The following is a 23,410-nucleotide window of genomic DNA, read 5'->3' on the forward strand; positions in this document are numbered from 1 at the left end:
AGCTCTCAGGGGGAGCCTAGCAGGGCACACAGCTGGAACCAGACTGGGTCACAGTGGCAGTGCAACCGACCTCCCGGTGAATGCTGGTTCCAGCCAGTGTCCCCGCTTAGTGACCTGCAAGCTATACTGCTCCCGCTTCACAGAGGTTGTTTCCTTCCCCAGGTCAATTCAATTTGTTTCTGTCCCCATTGTTCTGAGAGCACACCCTGCCTCAAGGGGAGCTGGAGGAAGAGTCTCTTCCTCATTGGGGAAGCGGTCTCCTGGGAGAGCCTTCTGGAGTGTGGGAAAGAGGAGGAGAGGAGATGTGGGCAGGAGCTGCCTCAAATGGGGACGCCACCTGGAAGCCTCTAGCAGACTGGAGGTGGGGGCCATGAGGCAGGAGCTGAGTGTGAGGGCAAGAGAAGCTCCCCCTCTTCATGGGGGAAGCTATAGGATAGAGGCTGGGACTCTCCCTGGCCTACAGCAGGTTCACCTACGTTCACCTATAGCACTGGCTCCATGAAATCTCCCAGACCAGGCATGCATGCACGCACGTGCACACACACACACACACACACACACACAAACACACAGAGAGAGAGAGAGACAGAGAGAGACAGAGAGACAGAGACAGAGAGAGACAGAGAGACAGAGACAGAGAGACAGAGAGACAGAGAGACAGAGAGACACACACACAGAGAGACAGAGAGAGACAGAGAGACAGACACACATAGAGAGACAGAGAGACACAGAGAGAGAGATACAGAGAGACAGAGAGACACAGAGAGAGAGAGAGACAGAGAGACACAGAGAGAGAGAGAGATACAGACACACACACACACACACACACACACACACAGAGAGAGAGAGAGAGAGAGAGAGAGAGAGAGAGACTGTCCCTTGGTGTCCCCTCCACATCAGTTGACTAGGGCTACGTCCAGCTGTTTCTTTATGACCCAGCTCCATACAGAGGGACCTCTAGGTCCTGTTCATTGCTTAACCTCCCAGTCCTTGCACAGGGGCACAGGGAGGGCCAAGCAGGTGATGCCAGTCGACAGTTGTTTATTGAGTATCTATTATGTCCAATGCTGTCTCGGCACTGGGACATACAAGTCCTCCAGTGAGGCATGGACAGTGAGGTAGGAAGAAACCTAGTTCCAGACGAACAAGAACAAGAAAGAGGGGGAGGCCAGAGGTGAGTTGTGGGAGACGATCTCAGCAGCGGATCAGAGGTCTCCCGGAGATGCCGCCCATTAAGACCTGGAGGAGGCCAGGGAAGGGCTAAATAGGTCTTTATGGGAAAGCATTCTAGGTGGCAGGACCAGCATGTGCAAAGGTCCTGAGAGAGCACTATAGGAAAAGCAGGGATGGGGGTTGGGGATTTAGCTCAGTGGTAGAGTGCTTGCCTAGGAAGTGCAAGGCCCTGGGTTTGGTCCCCAGCTCCGAAAAAAAAAAAAAGAACCAAAAAAAAAAAAAAAAAAGGAAAAGCAGGGATACCTAGTGGTTAGAACAGAGCGAATGACAGGAGAGAGAAGCTGAGTCTCAGAGAAGGTGAGGACCCTGACGGGAGCAGAGCACTGAACACTCTCTATTCATGAAGTGAGGGCCCCGGGCGGGTGTGGTTAGACATGGGCTCTGGCTCCAGCTGTTGCGAGTCTGGGCTACCCATGTTGATCTGAGGTCATCCAGCCCATCTCCACCCTGCCTGTATCCCCTGCCCCGGGGCAGAGGCGGCAGGGAGGGTCTCACCGGCTGTGATATTCAGCAGCTTGCATGCAGTCTCGATATCTTTCAGGACCTCGCCCACCACCATGGACTGCACCTGCTCTAGGGAGTGTTCATCCAGCGTGTTCCCAGAGGCCTGGCTGTCGATGACTGGGCACTGCTCAGGCTCCTCCGGGTGGTCCTCCCTGGCGCTGGCCTCGGGGACTTTGGCGACCCAGCTGCCATCCTCAGGGTACATGTTAAAGTAGGAGAGGTAGAAGGCAGACAGGCCCTGCTCAGGGGTGGCGGGTGGACTAGGACTCCATTCCTGCTTCTCGAGGCCCATTGCCCCTGACGCTGCCTTCTCCACCCCTGTCCGCAGTGCCACATCTGGGGACAGCAGCAGGCAACCGGGGGACACGTTGCTCAGGCCAGGGCTGGCGCTGCCCATGCTGCAGCAACGGCGGCTTGGGGCTGCTTCTGCAGAAATCAGAGAAGAAGGAAAATAGGTCTGATGGCTATCCGGGCTCTGTGGGGGACCCCTAAGCTGGTAATAGGACTCGGGGCCAGCAGGCAGTGGGCTGGGCCTGAGAGAGGCCTGGGGGCTTCTGGGTCACTGGGCACTGAGTATGGCATGACTGGAAAAGACAATGAGTTAGACGTGTGGGCAAGAAGGGGCCTGGGCAGGTGGGAGGGGCACATTTTCTTTAAAGGTCTTAGGTGGGAGCACTGGCTGGCCTGAACCATCTGGTCCTCCTGCCTCCTGCAATTCCCAAGTGCTGGACCCATCTCTGGTTATCCTGTAGGCCCCACCGTGGAGCTGGCTTTTGCCACTTGGGTGGATACGGCAAAGGAGAAGACCAGGTCTGGGAAAACCCTTGGGTTTCTTTAAGGGCTACAACTAACATTTCAGGAAATGCCTTACAATCCAGGGAACCGCTACCTGTGCCCACCCCCTCCCCCGCTTGCTCAGTGCCCAGCTTCCCCACCCTCCAGCACTGCCCAGCAGGAGAGAGAGAGCCAACAAGGGAGAAGGTGTTGCCTGTGGGTCCAGCCTTTCCTTTCAAAGAACTCTTTAAGCAACAAGGAAGAATAGGTTTGGGTGGGTGGGGTGGACAGGGGTCAGGGTGGGTCTGGATTAATTTCAAGTCCTTCTGTGCAACCGTGTGTGTGTGTGTGTGTGTGTGTGTGTGTGTGTGTGTGTGTGCGTGTGTGTGTGTGTGCGCGCGCGCGCACCACAGGCTCTTGCTATTTACCGAGGCTGTGCCCGTAGCCTGCTCTGCCCGAGTCCCCACCCTGGCTTGTGCCCACACCCTGTGCCCCAGGTGGTGGCCCCACCCGAGGAGAGCCTCCTCCAGTCTCCATCCCCCCTCCATCCCACAATGGCCTCCTGCCCCGTCCACATCCCCAGCGGCCCCATGCTGCCACGTTAGGACAGTCTCTGCCAGCTCCCTGGGCCCTGTGCCCAGCCGCTAGCTTTTCCAAGAGGACTTGGTTCCCTGTCACCTTATGTTTGCCTGGCCTCGGCCACAGATGGGAGGGGAGATGGGTGCTGGGGTCCAGGCACTGTTGCAAGAGGGGCCAGCTGGGCCAGTGCTGGCCCTACTGTGTCTGCTGAGAAGGCTTTGCAGCCCTGGTATCTGTGCCCTCCTCAGGGAAGGCAGCCTGATCTTTCTTCTTACCGATGTGGCAGTCAAGATGCAATGACTTCTGGACCCTTCCCCAACAGTGGCTCCCTCTCTCCTTCCCAGCTCCCCTAGCTTCCCAATACCCAGAGCTCCCCTGACTGAATAGCTATGTAGCAGACAGAAAGGCAGCCCTCTAATGCCTGGGGCCTGATGGCTGGGCTTAATGGCTGGGGAGGCCTGGCTGCACCTTTGGTCTCTCATGGCAGCAGCTGGACTGGGGCAGGAGAAGACGGTGTCACGGAGAATGCAGACTCTGTCATGCCAGGGTGCCCACACATACCCTGTGCTGGATGGTCATGTCAAGTTGACACAAGCTGAAGTCATCTGAGAGGAAGGAACCTCAGGTGAGGAAAGCCAAGCCTGCAGCCTGTAGAGGTGGTTTGTTTCTTTTTGTTCTCTCTGTTTGTTTGTTTGTTTGTTTGTTTGTTTTGGTCTTTCAAGACAGGGTTTCTCAGGACTGTGTAACAGTCCTGTCTTGGAACTCTCTTTGTAACCAGGCTGGCCTCGAACTCACAGAGATCTGTCTGCTTCTGCCTCCTGAGTGCTGGGACTAAAGGCCTGTGCCACCACTCCTGGCTGAGTATTTTCTGAATTAGTGATGGAGGGGGGAAGGCCCAGGTGATTGTAGGTGGTGCCATCCCTGGGCTGGTGGTCCTGGGCTCTGTGAGAAAGCAGGCTGAGAAAGCCATGTGGAGCAAGCCAGTCAGCAGAACCCCTCCATGGCCTCTGCATCACCTCCAGCCTCCAGGTTCCTTCCCTGTTCCTGTCCTGACTTCCTTTGATGAACAGTGGAAGTGTGAGCCTAGTAACCCTTTCCTCCCCTGGTTGCTTTGGTCATGGTGTTACCTCACAGCCCTAGCTAGGACACCCACCCAGAGCCTAGGCTACCTGGACTCGAGGGTCTCACCTCATAGATGCAGACAGCCAGGCTCATCTTCCAAGGTTCATCTCCTGCTCCTGGCTGCTCACCCCTCCCCACTACCGAGTTCATCTCCTCCCTTCATCCTTTTACCCCGACTCCTTTGCTCAAGACCCTGGCACACAAGGCTCCCACTGCCTGCCTTGCTCCGTGGGCTGGGATGTGTCTCAGTTGGTAGGGTGTTTGCTCAGCACGCACGCACGCACGCACACACGCACGCACACAGAAAGCCCTGGGTTCCATCCCCGGTCCTGCATGGGGGCTGTGTGGTGATTAGTGGCAGGGTTTTGAACCAGAACCACCAGTCAGCATGGTCTCCTCGTATCCAGGTTCCAATAAAGCTAGCCTTTCTTGCCTTGTTCCTTGCAGGGGGATGTAATCATGGTTTTCCCCCTTGTGTTATTGTCCTTTTTCCCAAGATGCCATTCTCTCTCATTCCAGGCTCCTTAAGCCCCAAGCCCCCAGGGATCCCTTCTAATGTCTCCTTTTCTGATGACCCACCGGTGACTGGTAGTTTAGTCTGTGACTAAATCCTCAAAAGGCCATCTGCTGGTGGGTCTATGAGCTCATGGGTAAGGCTGAAGCTCAGGGAGGGGGTAGGCGGGACCCATGATGCATTGAAGAAGCAGGATCTAACCAGCGATCAGACATCAAAGTCACTGCTCAGTGGACAGACCAAGGTCTGCAAGGGCCTGGCGTGTTGGACACAGGCCACCATCCCTGTCTCCCTCAACTGCCCAAGGGCTGCAGTCTCCTGAGTGACGCTTGCGGTCTCCAAACTTTGAGCTGATCTCAGGGGTAACGCCACGTGTCTGGATTAAGGCTCAGTGGGGTCTGTCTTGCTCTTGCCCCAGAAGCCCTGGTTACCTCTCCAGACAAAAGAGGGCTTGGTAACAGCTGGTGCAGGCCGGGCCAGGAGACAGAGCCACATCAGAGGGTTAGTGGGTAGGGCTTCATAGCTTGAAGTCTATCTCTCTATCCCTCCTGTTCCCCAGGAAGGCAAGTATGCAGAGGACACAGAGGAACCAATGGTGGAGCCTGGGTGCAACTGGTTCTTGGTACCCCATTCTCTTCGGGGCCACCTTTGCCTCCTGTTTCCTCTGTTTACACCCAGCACTTCATCCTCAGGGAGTGGAGTTGCCTGGGAGGCCCTCATGAAACACCTGGTGGCTGTGTGTTGTGAACCCTGCCCTCTCTATCCTGTGGGGTTCCTTCTTCCCAATCTTAGTGGCCCAGACTCCAGGACTCAGCTTTAGACCCAGTGGGGGTAGCACTGAGGGACATCAAGTGAGGGAGGTTACCGTAACCCACTGCCAGCCTCTCATGGCCTCACGACAAAGAGGCCTGTCCTTGCCTGTTGGCTACTCCCCAAGCCCTTCCAACGTCTGCACCCCTTAAATAGTCTAGAGACAGAGTATAGGGCAGGACTAGACCTGGTGAAGAACCCCACAAGAGTGGGTAGGACCTTTCCACCTGTACCCCAATACCCACCAGCTGGTCAGCACCTTGGAGAGAGCCAGGCCAGCCTAGGTTATAGGGAGCCCCAAGGTTACTACTTCCTTGCCTTTCCCTGCCTATCTCTTCAGGCCCCACCTTCCTGGGATTCAGCAGCCTCACCCTCACATCAGTCCTTCAGGAGAACTGGATTCAGGCCTCCTCCCTGCCAGCCATGCCGTGCCCAGAGTCCCAACCTCTCTCCATTAAAACAACCCCAGCGTAGTGTGTGATTGGTTTGGCCTACACGGGACCTTGAGAGAGAAGTGGGATGAGGAGAGGGACACATCTGAATGTCTCCAACTGTCCCTGGAATTTGTGTCCACAGGTTCTGAAAGGCTCCCCTCTGACAGCAGTTATGACAAGCAAGCCCCCAGCCAGGGTGAGCCTGGGCCTTGGAGAGAATCCACTAGCCGCCCTATCAAGTTCAATTTTTTTTTTCTTTTTTTTCAGAGCTGGGGACCGAACCCAGGGCCTTGCGCTTGCTAGGCAAGCGCTCTACCACTGAGCTAAATCCCCAACCCCTATCAAGTTCAATTTTGCCTGGCTTTCAGAACTTTCCAGAAACTGCACTTTACATAATCACTTTGCCTTCTGTGTGTGTGAGTCCCCCCACCCCCTTCCGGGAAGCTCTTTTATTCAAGGGGGGTCTTAGGGTCCACGTGGCTGCACTTCCTGTCTAGCAGACATACCTCCCACATCTGAGCCCACAGACACAGGATACAGCAGCTTCTCGCTCACTGTCCCGGGAGCCTAGGACAGAAGGATCGAGGAGGCGGGGACTCAAGACCCATTCCCAGACAAGAAGTGCCCATAGAGATGTGCGCTCACACAGGACAGGAGACAGGCTTCTTGCCGCCTGTGAGAAGGGACTGCATCTTGACCTCTGTCACAACCTCAGCCTGAACCCCAGCTAGGAAGTCCCTTTGCCACATCTCAGCCCTGGGCCGGGGGTGGGGTGGGGTGGGGTGGGGGTTACAGGTGCCTTCAATCTGGAAGAGCCCTGGGGGGTGGGGGCTCTCACTGGCTTTTTCTTCTGTGCTAGAGGGGTGGGGGATTTGTCCCAAGGCCCCTTGCAGGGTGCTGGTGAGGTCTCTGCTTGGCCAGAAGTGAACAGAAAAACGGTGGGAGAGTTGCAGAAGGTGGTTGGAGCCCAGGGCTTTAAATGTCAGCGAGGGCCCAGGGCGATGGCGCTAGGGTTTGCTTTGAAGAGAGAGCTGCTCTACCTGCTCAGCCGCCTGTGGGGGCTCTGGGACGAGGGGAGGGTCCCAAGCCAGCGCTAAGCCCCGCCTCCCAGCCCCGTGGTTCTAGGTTCTAGGTTTCTTCTGGGACAGTCTGTGCTGCTTGTTTTTTTGTTTTTTTTTTTTCAGAGCTGGAGACCGAGCCCAGGGCCTTGCGCTTGCTAGGCAAGAGCTCTACCACTGAGCTAAATCCCCAACCCCATGTGCTGCTTGTTAAATGGCTGCCGGTGGCCGGGCTTGAAGGGGTTGGAATACGGAGCGGAGATATCAGGAGTGGTTGTTTGAGTGCGCATTGGGAACCGGTGGAGGAGGAGACTGGAGAAGAGGAAAGGAGAGGAGGGAGGGGTGAGGGGAAAAAGAATTGAGGGAGGGCTAAGCTCCCTCTTCCTACCCCTCCCCCCACCCTACCCAGGTCTATCCTAGTTACTGGCCTCATCCACACCTCCATACCTTCTGGCAGGAGCCAGAGCCAGAGATTCCCGCTCATTCTATGCCCTCCCAAGCCTAGGGTACAAGCTGGTAAGTCCAACCAGCGTCCAAACAACGCCCACGCAGCTTTCAACGTCCCATTCCGGCGGGCGCATCTCCGTCATGATGCCTCCCTTAACTGAGGAGATGGTCTCCTCTAACCTTCTCGCTCAACGTACCAGGAGCTACAGATATGTCCCGTCTGGCTCTGCGTGCCCGGCCCCGGTCTCCTGTTGGAACTGACCCTTTCTAGGTTCAGCGCAGGCCACAGTAAGCCGGTCAGCATAGATTCTCCCGTGCCTGTTTCCTGTCAGGCCCATCTCTTAGCAGCCACTGGGCCTCCACGGGGTGTAGCCCCTCTGTCTCAGGTCTAGGTGCCAGGGAAGTCCCACCTGACTCACAAGGTCCCCAGGAGCATGGGTGACAGGTAAAACTTGCATCTCTGGGCATGCAACATGCCTGGCATGGAAGAAATGCTGGTCTACTCACAGCCTGGCTCCTAGAGCCACCCCTGTCCTCCTCAGCCTCCCCGTCCTCCTCCACAGGCAGCAGAGGCTCAGCTTGACAGAACCATCCACCCGGTGGGCAGCGCCTGCTTGCCGTTCCCTCTACTTCAGGCCCGGGGGGAGGGGGGAGCTCCGGGGCCTGTTTACCTTGTTACTCAGGGGAGCAGCTGGTATGGGGCACTGTAGCTTTATTGAGGGTTTCTGGAAGCTGTTTGCCTGGGGAGGTGGGAACAGGAAATGGGCTGACTCTGTCTTGGCCAGGGGGAAAGGGTCAACTACCGAGGGCTTGTGGATCCTCCTGGGAGGAGAAGCAAGGAGGTCTCCCCCTCCCCCATGTACCTCAACCAGACTCAGGGACACCCCAGGTTCTCAGGCCCTCAGTCCCCACCCGATCACCCTCCCCCCTCTCCTCACTACAGGGATCTGACAAATCTTAGAAGGGAGTAGTACCATGTCAACTAGCCAGAGGACCTGGGCTCAGTACCCAGGATACATATGAGAGACCACCAGAAATGACTCCAAGCTGGGCATGTTCTGGGGGGAGGGGGTGGTGGGTCTCTGAAGGACTCCAGGCAGCACCTTGTCCTCCAACCTCCGTGTGAACACCCCTATCCCTACACACACACACACACACACACACACACACACACACACACACACACACATTCTCTGTCTGTCTGTCTGTCTGTCTCTGTCTCTTTTCTGTCTCTCTCTCTCTTTCTCTCCCTCTCTCTCAAAACAATGCAAGTTTTAAAGACCCAAACAGGGAGAAACGGATCCCTTCCCTGTGAGGTTTAATGTGAATTAAAGACCAGCCTGTGGGGCTGGGGATTTAGCTCAGTGGTAGAGCGCTTACCTAGGAAGCGCAAGGCCCTGGGTTCGGTCCCCAGCTCCGAAAAAAAAAGAACCAAAAAAAAAAAAAAAAAAACCAGCCTGCACCCACAGGACAGAGTGCTGGGGCTCAGACACCTCAGAGACAGAGGCCCTGTCTCAAATCCCAGCCAGTGTGGTGACACACACCTTTAATCCCAGCACCCCAAGGCAGAGGCAGGCAGGTCTGTGAGCTGGAGTCCAGCCTGGTGTACATAATGAGCTGGAGGCTAGCCTGGTCTACATAATGAGACCTTACATAGTAAGACCATCCTCTGAATAACCCCCCCAAAATAAGATAGAAACAGAAAAAAGAATAGAGCTGTGTGCTTCAGACCCCCCATATACACACAAACACACACACATATGTTGCTTTCTTTGTGTGTCCACACAAAAGTCATAACCCCTCTGCTTTCCTGGTGCCTAGGTTTTCTCTATGGTGCTCTCCACCCCACAGCCTGCCAGTCTGAGCCACCCTGCTCTGCCATGTTCCTGGGCTCTGCACCTGTCTCCCTTGCCTTCCCCCATGTTTTGAGCCCTTAGGTCTAGTGAGACCCTGCCTGTCCACTGTGGCCAGTCAGGAACACACTTGCTCCTTCCCTCTGGCAGAGCAGCCGAGGTGGCAGTGGCCCCACGGCTGCCTGAGTTTCACCTTCAGGGAAGAGCTGGTCAGGTCCCCGGGGAGCTACACAAATACACAGCCACCTTCCCCAGAACCTGTGTAGGAAGGGCTCTGTTCAGGGCACACAGACATGAGGCCCCCAGAAAGAAGAGGTGCTCCCTATGCTCTGGATCTGACCCAACAAGGAAAATGGCAGCATATGGGAAGAAGAAGACGTGAGTGTGAAGGGTCCCTAGTATCTGGAACATGGGCTCCAAGCTTGCAAAGCTGGTCCTCACTTTGTGTCAGTCGCCAGCCTCCCACAGATGACAGGGAACCCCACAGAAGGGCGCCATGCCTCCTACCACACTTACCCGTTAGCTGCCTGCTGTCCGAGGAGTCGGCCTCTTTAGAGCTATCGTCGGGGAGGCAGTGGGCAGCTCAGGGCCACTGCTGGGTCTCAGTCAGACATCAGTAGAGCCAGCAGGGCTGGAGGGCAGAGGTGGCTCTTGGGTGGGCTGCCAGAGCCTCTCCACCCTTGAGCGTGAGTCTGAGGCCTCAGGCCTGCAGGTCTAGAGGCAGGCCCCTGTCAGAGGCTCAGGGTCACCTGCTGGCACCATGACAAGGCCCAACCTGGGGGTTCTCACCGGGCGCAGGGCAGCGAGCTGGGGTGTTAGGTGTGGGAGGCAGTGCGGACGGACGGAGTGCAGGAATGTGCTGGAAGGAAGTCAGAAGTGAGATACAGACTTAGCCAGCCAGCTTTCCCATTATAAGTAATCCTTCCTTATTTACCTGAACAAATATGGTCCCTGCCTACCTCAGACCGCAGGCGGGCTCCTGGTTAACCCTTGAGGGCCTTGCTTCCCAAGGGAAGGAAGACTCAGGCCCTCCTCCCTCCTTTAAATGACCGTGGCCAGAATGCACAAAGGATGTACCGGTGGGACCAGGATCTGGACTCAGAGTAATCATCCCAGGATGGGAGCAAATCAGCAGGAGCGGTGACAGTTCAGGGCCACTCACTCCTGGGGTGATCATCAGGACAGGTCAGGGAGTCTGTGAGGGCTTTCTGGACATGGTGCAGGGGAGTCAGTCAGTGAGGGCTTCCTGGAGGTGATAGTGTCCATATGCTCAGGTCCTGTGAGGGCTCAAGAGCCCATCTGCTGACGGGAGCTATACCCTCTCTACCCCACAGCTTTCTGCAGGCCCACTCCCCTACAGTGACTCGAAGGATCCAGGACAGGGTCAGCCAGTGGCAGCACATGCTTCCACAGCCCGAGGGGGAGCAGCTGGTAGGATGCACAGAATAGGGGCGGGAGGTCACAGCTCAGGCCCCCTCTGGTCCAGGCTCCTTCCCCTACTCAAGAAGCAACACACAGAATATTCTGGCATCTTCTCAAGCCCCAGAGGCAGAGCTGAGAGGAGCCTGACAGAATCACCTTAGAATGCAGCTCCCTTCCTGTCAACTGAATTCCAGGGTCTCGCCATGTAGCCTGCGTTGGCCCAGAAGGCACAGAGACCCACCTGCCTCTGCCTTCCTCTGTCACCACACCTGGCTATCATACGTTTTTTAAAAAAAAGATTTACTTATTTTATCTGTATGAGTACATTATAGCTATCTTCAGACACACCAGAAGAGGGCATCAGATCCCATTACAGATGGTTGTGAGCCACCATGTGGTTACTGGGATTTGAACTCAGGACCTCTGGAAGAGCAGTCAGTGCTTTTTTTTTTTTTTTTTTTTTTTTGATTCTTTTTTTTGGAGCTGGGGACCGAACCCAGGGCCTTGCGCTTCCTAGGCAAGCGCTCTACCACTGAGCTAAATCCCCAACCCCCAGCAGTCAGTGCTCTTAACCCTCACTCCAGGTCCTGCTATCATACTTTTTAAATTAAAAATCATTTTAGTGTGTGTGTGTGTGTGTGTGTGTGTGTGTGTGTGTGTGTGTGTGAGAGAGAGAGAGAGAGAGAGAGAGAGGAGAAAGGGCATTGGATACCCTGGAACTGGAATTATAGGCGGTTTGTGCGCCCGTCTTGTGGGTGCTGGAAATGGAACCTTGGTCCTCTAGGGCTCTTAACAGCCAAGCCATCTCTCCAGCCCCTCAAAGTGTTCACAGCAGCTTTCAAACTCCAAAAGTAATCGAGTGACTATCCCATAGCCCGGGCTTGGAGAAAGTGCCCTGACCTTCAGGGCTAGCCTCTTATACCTTGACCCACCCCGATATCTTCCAACAGCAGGCTGCACTGACTCTGTGGCCCAGGACATGGCGGTTATGTTCAGTGGCCCTTTGGGGAAGAGTTTTCAGACTCGATCCATGAGAAGGCAGAGCTGGGGTGAGGCTGCGGTAACATAGAATTTAGAGGTGATGGCACCGAACCAGAGGTTTGGTCCTCCAAGGCCCCGAAGCAAAAGGCCTCTCGCTTCCCCTGTGACTCCTTCACCTTCCTGTCCCCTACTCTAGGTACCCTCTTGTCCCCATTCTCTCGGACAGTGGTGCTCCCAGCACAGAGCTCTGACACATCAGTACTCAGCCGCTGTCCAAATGTGCCTGTGTGGATGGGTGCTAGGGCAAGCTAGTGCCCCACGTTCACTCCCCTCCTTTTCTGAACAATCAACTCAGGGCTGCTTTTTGATGTCCATTTTGAGAGGCTAGGGATGAAAGCCGGGGTTTACTGCATGTTCCAAAGCGTTCTCTGGTAGAGCTTCTGTCTATACACACCCCCATCCCTAGCTGGTGACTTTTAGCTGAGCACATGGCTACCTGGAGTGGATACTGTCCAGCCTCCCTTGCAGCTACGTTGCTGGGGGACTCTTCCACACTTGGTCCCCTGGCACGATGTCCAGGTACCTACTTTGGGTTTAACCTAAAAATACATCCTGAGGTTAGGGTTGTGGCTCAGTTGGGCTTCGTTAGCATCACTGTGTACTGAGGAGGTAGAGGAGTCCAAGGTTAACCTTGGCTACATAGCCAGGTGGAGGCCAGCCTGAGCTACATAAAACCGTGTCTCAAGAGACTCGGTTCATCTTAAGTCACTGGGAAACAAATCAATGATCACCCCCCTCCCCATTGCAGAACCCTCAAAGCTTCTGTGAGGGAGAGCACCAGGGACTATGTCCCCTCCAGGAAGATAGTGCTATGCCCACTTCTTAGGAACACTTGAATGTCAAGTTCAAGGCAACAGCTACAGGGAAGATTCAAACTCAAGTCCCCAGTTTCCTGACCCATCTATGGTGTTCCTCCACCTGCCAGGATCTATTCTCAGGCTCCTTTCACAGGCCTTTGAGTGTATCAGGCCTCCTGGCCTGCTCACTGAGGTGGGCCACTCCTGGACTCTTTGGCCACTGTAGCAAATGAGCTGGGGTACCAGAGCCTACCCTCTCTGTCCAAACCTCAAGAGGCTGCGAAGGTCATACTTGACCCTTCTAACCCCTCACGAGGGACCCAGGATGCCCCTCTGTGGGACCGTCTTCGAACTATTCTTCAGCTCCCTGAAGCAGCATTCGTTCTCTCCATCTGGGCTCTGTGAGCTTTCATGATGTTACAGAACAATGACAAGGGGCTGGAGAGATGGCTCAGTGGTTAAGAGCACTGACTGCTCTTCCAGAAGTCCTGAGTTCAAATCCCACCGACCACATGATGGCTCACAACTGTCTGTAATGGGATCTGATGCCCTCTTCTGGTGTGTCTGAAGACAGTGACAATGTACTTATATATAATAAATAAATAAATCTTAAAGAAACCACCAAGAAGAACAGAGACAAATGTATCTTTGTATTTGGGAGGCGGGGATAGCCAAGTCTCACTATGCCTGAAACTCTATGTAGACTAGGCTGCCCTTGAACTCACAGAGATCTGCTTGCTTCTGCCCACTGAGTGTTCAGCCTAAAGACATGCACTGACATGTCCAGCATTCTTTCAGTTTTGTTGGCTTGCCCAGGCTAGCCAACTTGTAGGAGAGGATAACACTGGACATTATCCAGGGCTGGGATTGCCAGGGTTTGCCCCAAGCCCACCTAAGACTTTATTTCTATAGTTTTTTTTTTGTTTTTGTTGTTTTTTTTTTTTTTTTTTTTTTTTTTTTTTTTTGAGACAGATTTCCCGGTACAGTCCTGGCTATCCTGGTGCCCACTCTGTAGACCAGGCTAGCCTTGAGCTCCCAGAGATCCACCTGCCTCTGCTTCCTAAGTGCTGGGACTAAAGTTATGTGCCACCATGCCCGCTCTCTCCTCGGCTTTATTTATTGCCTGGAAGACTCTTCACCTCCTGAGACTGCCTCAGAGTCTCTTCCCTAAAGTTGCCCTCTCCCATTTCCAGGCCGCAGTCTAACTCTCTCCGCCTTTCTTTTCTCTTCTGTTCCTGGGTGCGCGTCTTCACTTAGACACGCTTTCATATTGTAGCCCAGGCCGCCCTAGATCTTGGCAATTTTCTTACCTGTCTCCCTCAGCATATCCACCCCCTGTCGACTCCCCTCGGGGAGCATGAGCTGGAGCATCATGGAACCCCGGATGGTAAGGTCTAGGGCAGCTGCCTGGTACACACCCTCCTCACCTTGACACACTCTCTGGCCGCCAGCCAACCCGGCGTGGAGATCTGCAGTTGGGACTTGAGGTCCAGAGCTGCTGTCGGCAATACTGGCCGATTGGTGGAGGTGAGGGTGGGTCCTAGGTGCTCTGTGAGTGAAGGTTGTGTACACATCTTGGGAAGGTCTGTCTGTCCGTCTGTCTGTCAGAGGACAGCTGCCTTCCTGGCTCGCTTTCTGTCTTATCTCTCAAAACTCCATCGTCTCTATGTTTGGCTTTCTGAGGAATTTTAGGTTGTGATAACAGCGGAGAAGCCTGGGCCCATTCCAGCTCTGGAGGGATGGGATTGCCACGTCCCCCAGTCCCGGGCTCTGGTTTCAGGAACAGAAGGCAGAACAAAAACAGTGGAGGTGTGGGGCTCCTTCCTTCGAGATGTGAGGGGACTGAGATTCTTACTTGGTCAGGACCATGAGGGAAGGCAGGACACTCAGGAAGCCTAGTTTATGAGACTCTATGCATTATTAGGATATCTCATGAATATCCTGAGCCCAGAGAGGCTGGGGAAGAGGCCTAAGAACACACAGTAAACCTGAGATCTGAACCCAGACCCCAACTTGAGCCCCATGAGTCCTGACACAAGCACAGCAGGCAACTGATGCCAGTAAGTCGGCCCCCCGGGGGTCACTGCCCATGTGGCTCATTCACAGAGACCAGACATAGGTTACTGGCTGGCCCTGGGTCAAGGCTGAGATATGGCAGCACAGGCCTTAGGGTGTGCCTGGGTAGGGACCGTGGGGACCAGGATTGGTCCAGAAAGCAGCTGTTTTAAGACCTGGGACATGTCCCCTCGTGTCCTAGGTACCCTGGGCCCTTACTTATTCCAGACTACCATGTGCTCCTCTGTGGCTGGCCTACCAGCAAAGTCTGTCTGTGTGTGTCTCAGAGAGCACAACAGTCCCCAGCAACTGGTCCAAGGGTAGCCACTTCGGGGTCCCCTGGTTCTGTGAACCGTTACAAGACGCCATAATTCCTGTCCTGGTTCCATCTAGGATCTAGGTCCCTGGGCCCAGCATCTCTCTACCACGTGGAAATCCTCTTCAGTCTTCAAGTGCACCTTGGGACACCCCATGGGCAAGGCTACTGTGCCCCGCATCCTGGCTCAGCCATCCACCCCGAGCCCTTCTTGTGGCTTCTCCCACACATCCAGTGGCACTGCTTGCTCAGACCTCCAAGATGGCGCCTGATGAGACGGTCCTTGGGGGCCTTAGCCAGGTAAGCCGGCAGTCAGTAGAGATGAGCTCTACACCAAGGGAACCTTGTGGATCTATTGCGAGTCGGGGCAGATAAATGGCGTTTGCACACTTGTGAGCACACAGACAAATGGACAGCATCTATGGAAACATGGCTGCCCTAGACTCCTGCTCCTGCCCTCAGGAATCTCTTCACACAGGGCACTGAGCTCTCTCTGCTCAGGCACTGCCTCCAGGTCCTGAAGGCTCACAGCAAAGGCGAAGAATGGCTATGAGGAGTGACGTTTGTGCCTGAATGCGTGATAGGCAAGCCAGGGAGGGCTTGCACGTGAGTAGCAGGCTGAGGAGGTGGGGAACCGCTTGGGTCTCTTTGAGGTTGAGCTTTTGCAGGTGGCTTCAAACACTCAAATGAAGGAGGGAGGAGAACTCCTTGGGCCACCTTGAAGCCCCGGCCACTGGTGTACCAGGTTGTTCAGGGTAAGTCTGTCACTGACCAGACCGTGGCTGTGAGCTGGCTGCTGCGCCATGACCTCCGAGCACTTAGACAAGCATCTTCAACGGTCTCAGGGGTTCCTCTGAAGGGACACTACTGTCACAGGCTCCTTATGAGTCATCAGAGTGGAAACTGAGGCACGGAGCTGGGTAGCACAGGCTAAGAGGTGGGCAGCCTGGCATGGAACAGAGCCAACTCTTAGCCACCTCCAGGGCCTCCCTGCTTGAGGTGTGGTATCAGCTGCTCCTCCTTCCCTGCCCCAGCACCAGGGGGACCCCAGGCCTCCGTGGGGGGTGAAGGTAGTGGCCTGTGTCATGCCCTCACCCAGAGGGCTGACTACTGCCTTTCCCCTACTGACGCAGGGCCAGCATGCCTGCCGGGCCTTACAAAACCACAGGGTGATAAGAATACAATCGAGCCTGTTTTGCTCCTTTAGAGGGGCTGGGCCAGGAGGCCACCACTGCAGTGGAAGACTGCTGGCAGCTCAGGTCCTGCTATCGGAAACCCTTGCCCCCACCTCCAGCAGCCCCTTTGAAATTTACCCACCTTATCAAAGCCCCACGCTTCCCCTTAAACCCCAGGGACAGCTGCTCTTTGTGTGAGCTCAGCCTTCCTTCCACCTGGGCCCAGGGACTACTGTGTGTGTGTGTGTGTGTGTGTGTGTGTGTGTGTGTGTGTGTGTGGTGTGTGTGTGGTGTGTGTGTATGTGTGAGTGTGTGATGTGTGTTATGAGTGTGGTGTGAGTGTGTGCGTGTATGTGTGAGTGTGTGTGTGTGTATGTGTGAGTATGTGTGTATATGTGAGTGTGTGTGTTAAGAATGTTGTGTAAGTGTGTGATGTGTGTGTTATGAGTATGGTGTGAGTGTCTGTGTGATATGTGTGTGATGTGTGTGTGTGAGTATGTGTGTGGGGTGTGTGTGAGTGTGTATGTGGTGTGTGTGTGAATGTATGTGGGGTGTAAGTGTGTGTGTTATGAGTGTGGTGTGAGTGTGCATGGTATGAGTGTGGTATGAGTGCGTGTGTGGTGTGTGTGTGTATATGGTGTGTGGTGTGTGTGTGTATATGGTGTGTGGTGTGTGTGTGTATGTGGAGTGTGTGAGTATGTGTGTGTGGTGTGTGTGGGGTGTGAATATGTGTGGGTGGGGTGTGTGTGAGTGTATATGTGTGAGTGTTTGTGGGTATGTGTGTATGTGGTGTGTGTGACTATGTGTGTGTGGTGTGTGTGGGGTATGAATGTGTATGTGTGAGTGTGTGTGTGTGGTGTGTATGTGTATGTGGTGTGTGTGGTGTGTATGTGTATGTGGTGTGTGTGAGTATGTGTGTGGGGTGTGTGTGGGGTGTGAGTGTGTGTGTGTGAATGAGTGTGGGGTGTGAGTGAGTGTGTGTGTGTGTGTGTGTGTGTGTGTGTGTGTGTGTGTGTGTGGTGGGGCTGGGGTAGGTTCCTGAGAAAGAACACCTGGGCTGCCCACCCCAAGGGGCCCCCAGTCTCACATACATAAACCTTGTTTGTCACTGCCAGGTACACGTCCCTGTACCGGAACACCCACCTCCACCTCCAGTCTCCAGCATCCCACTGCTCACCCCTCCTCTGGGCAGCCGTCCCTCCACAGGTGCCAGGTGGGGAGAACAACTTCCTTCCTCCTCGGCCACAGAGACCTGCTTCATGCCTGGTCCCCCAGCCGCACCTTCTGCAAATGTTTGAGAATCTACAGCACGCCAAGTCCCAGGGGCCACAGCAGCGAGGAAGGACCCCAGCCTCGCTCTCCCGGGGAGCTGGTGTTCTTGCTGTGGAAACGGATGATAAATGCTGGCACTGGGCATCAGAGGGTGCGGGCGGGGTGCTGCCCAGGGATAGAAAGAAGACAGGGAGGGAGACTGGAGGTACTGAGACGAGTTGGAGGACACACTTTGCAGGGGGGCTTTGGAATGTCAGTCCAAGGCTAGCCTATCCTCTGCATGCTCAGAACCACAACACAGGAAGGGGAAGCCAGGAGAAGGGTAGAGAGCCAAACTGGGTGAGGAGAACACGCCTGGGCTTGTGATCTCAAGCCCTGGGGAGGCACAGGTAGGCAGACTGCCAGTTCAAGGCCACCCTGGGCTACATAGGGAGTTCCTGTTTTATCACAAAATAAAAGAGCTTAGATTTAATCCCTGGGGTGGTCCAAGCAGAGCCAGACGGTAATCCATGAGCTGTCATATTCTTATTTTAATAAGACCGCATAGCACGGACAACAAGGGTTAGAGTTCAGGAACCCTGTGGGGGAACTCAGGACTCTTGGCCTTCCTTCTGAGGCCCTGGTCAGGACAGTGTGGCCAGAGATGTGGCGCTGGGCAAGGGGACTAAGCTCGGATGTGAGTGCAGGGCTCACACACAGCCAGGCTTGTTTGGAGTAGAGACTTAAGAAACTACAGAGAGGTAGAGGCAGCATTTGACTCTAGAGATCCAAGGTCAGCAACTCAGGCTCTCTCAGAACTCTCAGAGTCCCTTCCCAGGTCACCATCCTCTAGCCAATACAAGAAAGTCATCCCAGCACTTGGGAGGTGGAGGCAAGAGGCCCAGAAGTTCAAGGCCATCCTCATCTACCTCGTGAATGCAAGGCCAGCCTGAGCTACATGAAACCCAATCTCAGGAAAACAAAAGTAACAAGACATCACAAAAAGGGTCATTGTCGGGGCTGGGGATTTAGCTCAGTGGTAGAGCGCTTACCTAGGAAGTGCAAGGCCCTGGGTTCGGTCCCCAGTTCCGAAAAAAAAAGAACCAAAAAAAAAAAAAAAAAAAAAGGGTCATTGTCCGAGCAGCAAGACTGCGTGTGATTGGCACGGTGCGGTTCGGCGCGGCCCATGCCAAGCACTTGAGGGGCTCGCCCTAGGTTCTCGGGTACATGGCAGACTAAGTCCGCACCATTCTTTTAGGACACATGCTCATGGGGGGCAGAGGTCAATCTTTTTTTTTTTTTTGAACTTTCTTTGGGTGGTTGTTTCTTCGAGACGGGGTCTTGCCGTGTGCCTGGGCTTGCATGGAACTCAGGGTACTCAGGGTCCTCTGAGTGCTGGCATGACAAGCTTGAGTCGGGGTTGGGGACTTAGCTCAGTGGTAGAGCGCTTGCCTAGGAAGCGCAAGGCCCTGGGTTCGGTCCCCAAAAACAAAAAGACAAGCTTGAGTCACCATGCTTGGGCCTGCTTAGTTTCATCTCCAGGTTCAGCAGCGCAGTGAACCCCACTTTCAACCCAGTCTAAAGTCATCTCATGCAACACTGTGATGCTATGCCCCCCTGCTGCCCACGTGACTCCTGTGGCTGGCTCCAAACGGTGCCATTGGCATGGATGTAAGAATGGAAACCTATCAGGAGGCTTCAGGAACCACCATGGATGATGCTGGCCACACCGAGGATATTCTCCATTTGACGGATTCTTTTTTTTTTTTTTTTGGTTCTTTTTTTTCGGAGCTGGGGACCGAACCCGGGGCCTTGCGCTTCCTAGGTAAGCGCTCTACCACTGAGCTAAATCCCCAGCCCCCATTTGACGGATTCTTACACAATGGTGTCACCCCACAACCTTAGGGAGCCTCTGGCTGAGTTCTGTGACTCGAGCCACACACTCAGTCTCTCAACATCATAGTCATCCCTCTTGTGCGGGGGCCATGATCCATAACCCTACACCCAGAGGCTAGGGGGAGCACTGTACTGGGGGCTGGGGGAGCACTGCATCTGGGGTTTGGGGGAGCAATGCACCTGGGGGCTGGGGGAGCACTGAATCCAAGGGCTGGGAGAACATTGCACCTGGGGCTGGGAGAAACACTGAACCTGGGGCTGGGGGAGCACTGAACCTGGGGCTGGGGGGAGCAATGCACCTGGGGCTGGGGGAGCACTGAACCTGGGGTTGGGGGGAGCACTGCACCTGGGGCTGGGGGGGAGCACTGCACCTGGGGCTGTGGGGAGCACTGCACCTGGGGCTGGGGGGAGCACTGCACCTGGGGCTGGGGGAGCACTGAATCCAAGGGCTGGGAGAACATTGCACCTGGGGCTGGGGGGAACACTGCACCTGGGGCTGGGGGAGCACTAAACCTGGGGGTTCCTGGATAGCTGCCTGGCTTCACATTTGTTCCCTACCTGTCCAGCTCCTGGATTTCCTCAGTGCAAGAGACAAAGTGCAGCGTCCCACCCACTGTCCAGTGAAGAAAAGGAGGGAAGGAGCTGAGTGGAAGAACACTTGCCTAGCACGCTAGAGGCCACATATGAGATCTCCTGCACCACAGCAAAAAAGTGAGAATGAGCAGTTTGTGCTGGATTTGGTGGCACACGAGAGGTCAAAGACATCCCTTACCATGTCCTCTGGAGTCCCCTCTGCAGAGCTCCATGCAGACACCATCTCCAAAGAGTCCATTCTCAGGACACTGATACCCGCCCCCCACCCCCTAACACCCCCCACACACACACACTGAGCATGGTTGTCCCTGCCTGTCTACCTGGGGCCAGGAGCTCATGGAGGCAGACTATGTCACACTTGCCTGGTGTTCTTAGACTCAGGGATGGCCCGGCAAAGGACGAGGAGAATGGGTGGGTGTGTACGTGTGAGGGAGAATGGGTGGGCACATGGAGAGATGGGTGGGTGGATGGGTAGACGTGGATGAGTGGATAAGTGAATCTGTAGATGGATTGTTACCATGGGTAGGTGGATGGGTGGGTAGATGGGTAGGTGGATGGGTGGGTAGGTGGATGGGTGGGTAGGTGGGTAGGTGGATGGGTGGGTAGATGGGTAGGTGGATGGGTGGGTAGGTGGATGGGTGGGTAGGTGGATGGGTGGGTAGGTGGATGGGTGGGTAGATGGGTAGGTGGATGGGTGGGTAGGTGGATGGGTGGGTAGGTGGGTAGGTGGATGGGTGGGTAGGTGGATGGGTGGGTAGGTGGATGGGTGGGTAGATGGGTAGGTGGATGGGTGGGTAGGTGGATGGGTGGGTAGGTGGATGGGTGGATGGGCGGGTAGGTGGGTAGGTGGGTAGGTGGGTAGGTGGGTAGGTGGATGGGTGGGTAGGTGGATAGGTGGATGGGTGGGTAGGTGGATAGGTGGATGGGTGGGTAGGTGGATGGGTGGGTAGATGGGTAGGTGGATGGGTGGGTAGGTGGATGGGTGGGTAGGTGGATGGGTGGATGGGTGGGTAGGTGGGTAGGTGGATAGGTGGATGGGTGGATAGGTGGGTAGGTGGGTAGGTGGATGGGTGGGTAGGTGGATAGGTGGATGGGTGGGTAGGTGGATGGGTGGGTAGGTGGATGGGTGGATGGGTGGGTAGGTGGGTGGGTAGGTGGATAGGTGGATGGGTGGGTAGGTGGGTAAGTGGGTAGGTGGATGGGTGGGTAGGTGGGTGGGTAGGTGGATGGGTGGGTAGGTGGATGGGTGGGTAGGTGGATGGGTGGGTAGGTGGATGGGTGGGTAGGTGGATGGGTGGGTAGGTGGGTAGGTGGATAGGTGGATGGGTGGGTAGATGGGTAGGTGGATGGGTGGGTAGGTGGATGGGTGGGTAGGTGGATGGGTGGGTAGATGGGTAGGTGGATAGGTGGATAGGTGGGTAGATGGGTAGGTGGATGGGTGGGTAGGTGGATGGGTGGGTAGGTGGGTAGGTGGGTAGGTGGGTAGGTGGGTAGGTGGATGGGTGGGTAGGTGGATGGGTGGGTAGGTGGATGGGTGGGTAGGTGGATGGGTGGATGGGTGGGTAGGTGGGTAGGTGGGTAGGTGGATGGGTGGGTAGGTGGATGCGTGGGTAGGTGGATGGGTGGGTAGGTGGGTAGGTGGGTAGGTGGGTAGGTGGATGGGTGGATGGGTGGGTAGGTGGGTAGGTGGGTAGGTGGATGGGTGGATGGGTGGGTAGGTGGGTAGGTGGATGGGTGGGTAGGTGGGTAGGTGGATGGGTGGGTAGGTGGATGGGTGGGTAGGTGGATGGGTGGGTGGGTGGACTGAAGGATGGACAGGTAGATGACTGAGTCAGGAGGTGAGTGGTTGGACAATGGATGGGAAGAGAGGTCGGTGGGTAGCAGTGGGTAGCGTGTGTGTGTGTGTGTGTGTGTGTGTGTGTGTGTGTGTGTGTGTGGGTGTGGGTGTGTGTGAACCAGTAGAGGCTGGCTGGATGATGATATGTAGGCATGGATGACTGGGTGAGCCGGGGGGCTGGGTGCACAGACGGACCGAGTAGTGGATCAGCTGGAAGGACAGGATCTGGCAGTGGGAAAGGGGAGGGTAGTAGAGCTGAGGCAGGTGTAGGCTTCCCTCTGGAGGGACAGGGTCATGGTGTGAGACCTGCCGTGTGGGCCATGGGTGTGCGGGAAGAGGAGGGGTCAGGGCACAGTGACAGGAACAGGAGCCGCTTCCTGGTGTGGGGTGCTCACCTCTTGCCACACCCTGGGGCTCCCCAGAAGTAACTCAAGTCCTGTCAGGTGTAGGGTGCAGGACAGGTCACTCAGACCCCCCCCCCCGCCAATCAGGTCCCTGGGGGAGGGGAGACTTCATCACTAGCTCAAGACAGATTGCGACATGTCTGACCCCGTGTTCTGGGTCAGGAAAGGTAGGCCTGAAGTCATGCAGGGGGTCACGTTCTAATTCATGATTCTGCTGTCCTTTCTTATGGGACTGAAGCTTCTCTGGGGGGCCCTGATGGAGGGACCAGGACAGACTGCCTCTCAAGGCACCGGCCTGACTGTCCAGCTGCAGGACCGAGGGCCCTCCTGGGCGGGACACTCAGCGAGAGGCTGAGTGGAGGGAGCCGAGCCCCATCTCTCCCCCTACTGTTCCTTCCTTCCTGCTCCTTCACATCCAGAGGGGTAGTAGGCCCCTATGCCCAGCTTAAGAAGGGGAAAGGAGGCGAGGAGGAAGGGCTAGGCAAGAGCTCTCAGGAGCGTGGGGTTGTCAAAAGGTGGATGCCTGTAGGAACTTCCCAGACCACGGACTAGAGGTAGGAGGAGCCACTGGCTGGGCTAGTCTAACGATTTGTTTTGTAAGGATATGGAGGAGGGCCCAGAGAGGGAAAGAGCTTGCTCAGAGTCATACAGCACTAACTGCTTCTCAGGCATTCATTCACGTGTCTTACAATCCTCCCAACAGCCCTCTGAGGCAGGGGAATTATTGTAGTCTATATAATGTAGAAGGAGACGTTGTGGCCCGGGACCTTAAGGAAGTTGCTGGCGGCCATATTGGTTGTTAGTGGCAGGGCTAACAGTCAGGCCTGACTTCTTTGGAGCCCTTTAGCTGTGCAGCATCTGTTCGCTCTCCCGGTCTCTGAGCCTTGGTAACATCTCACTGGATAAAGAGGTCACTAGTGAGACGTACTGACCCCTCTCTGGTCAATGTGGACTGAAACTTTCCTACAAAACCTCTCACTTCTATACTTAATGACCCTGTGGGGTAGATGAGAAACCGGAAGCACAGAGATGTTTAGTGACAGACCCAGAGGCCAACAGCGAGGAGAGACCAGCCAGAACGCACAGCACTCCAAGTCTCTAGAGCCTGTCATTCTGTACCTGGGGCTGATCAAGGGGCCGCAGGGCCAGTGGGTGCTGGAGGGGATTTATCCCATCTCTCCCCTGACGTCTTGTTGACTAGTGACCCTTGCTCTGTTCTGCCCGGCAAGGCTCGCACGTCACATCAGAGAAGCCAGGATCCCCCGTGTCCTGTCTACACACACTTGGCAGCTGC

At 55.4% G+C, this 23,410-nt stretch overlaps 1 protein-coding gene across 1 annotated transcript in view; it reads right to left on the bottom strand.

Annotated features, from left to right (window-relative positions):
• Window positions 1–10,185, bottom strand: part of Spdef (SAM pointed domain containing ets transcription factor) — a 14,450-nt gene extending 4,265 nt beyond the window's left edge. Inside the window, exons 1-2 of the mRNA NM_001109530.2 lie at window positions 9,845–10,185; window positions 1,729–2,163 (exon numbers count right to left, since the gene is read on the bottom strand). Coding sequence (NP_001103000.1) covers window positions 1,729–2,134 — 406 coding nt within the window. The 5' untranslated portion in view covers window positions 2,135–2,163; window positions 9,845–10,185. The remainder of the gene's footprint in view (window positions 1–1,728; window positions 2,164–9,844) is intronic.
• Between the last annotated feature and the right edge of the window lie 13,225 nt (window positions 10,186–23,410).

Source organism: Rattus norvegicus, chromosome 20, assembly GCF_036323735.1.
Source record: "Rattus norvegicus strain BN/NHsdMcwi chromosome 20, GRCr8, whole genome shotgun sequence".
In the NCBI taxonomy this organism is placed as follows: Eukaryota; Metazoa; Chordata; class Mammalia; order Rodentia; family Muridae; genus Rattus; species Rattus norvegicus.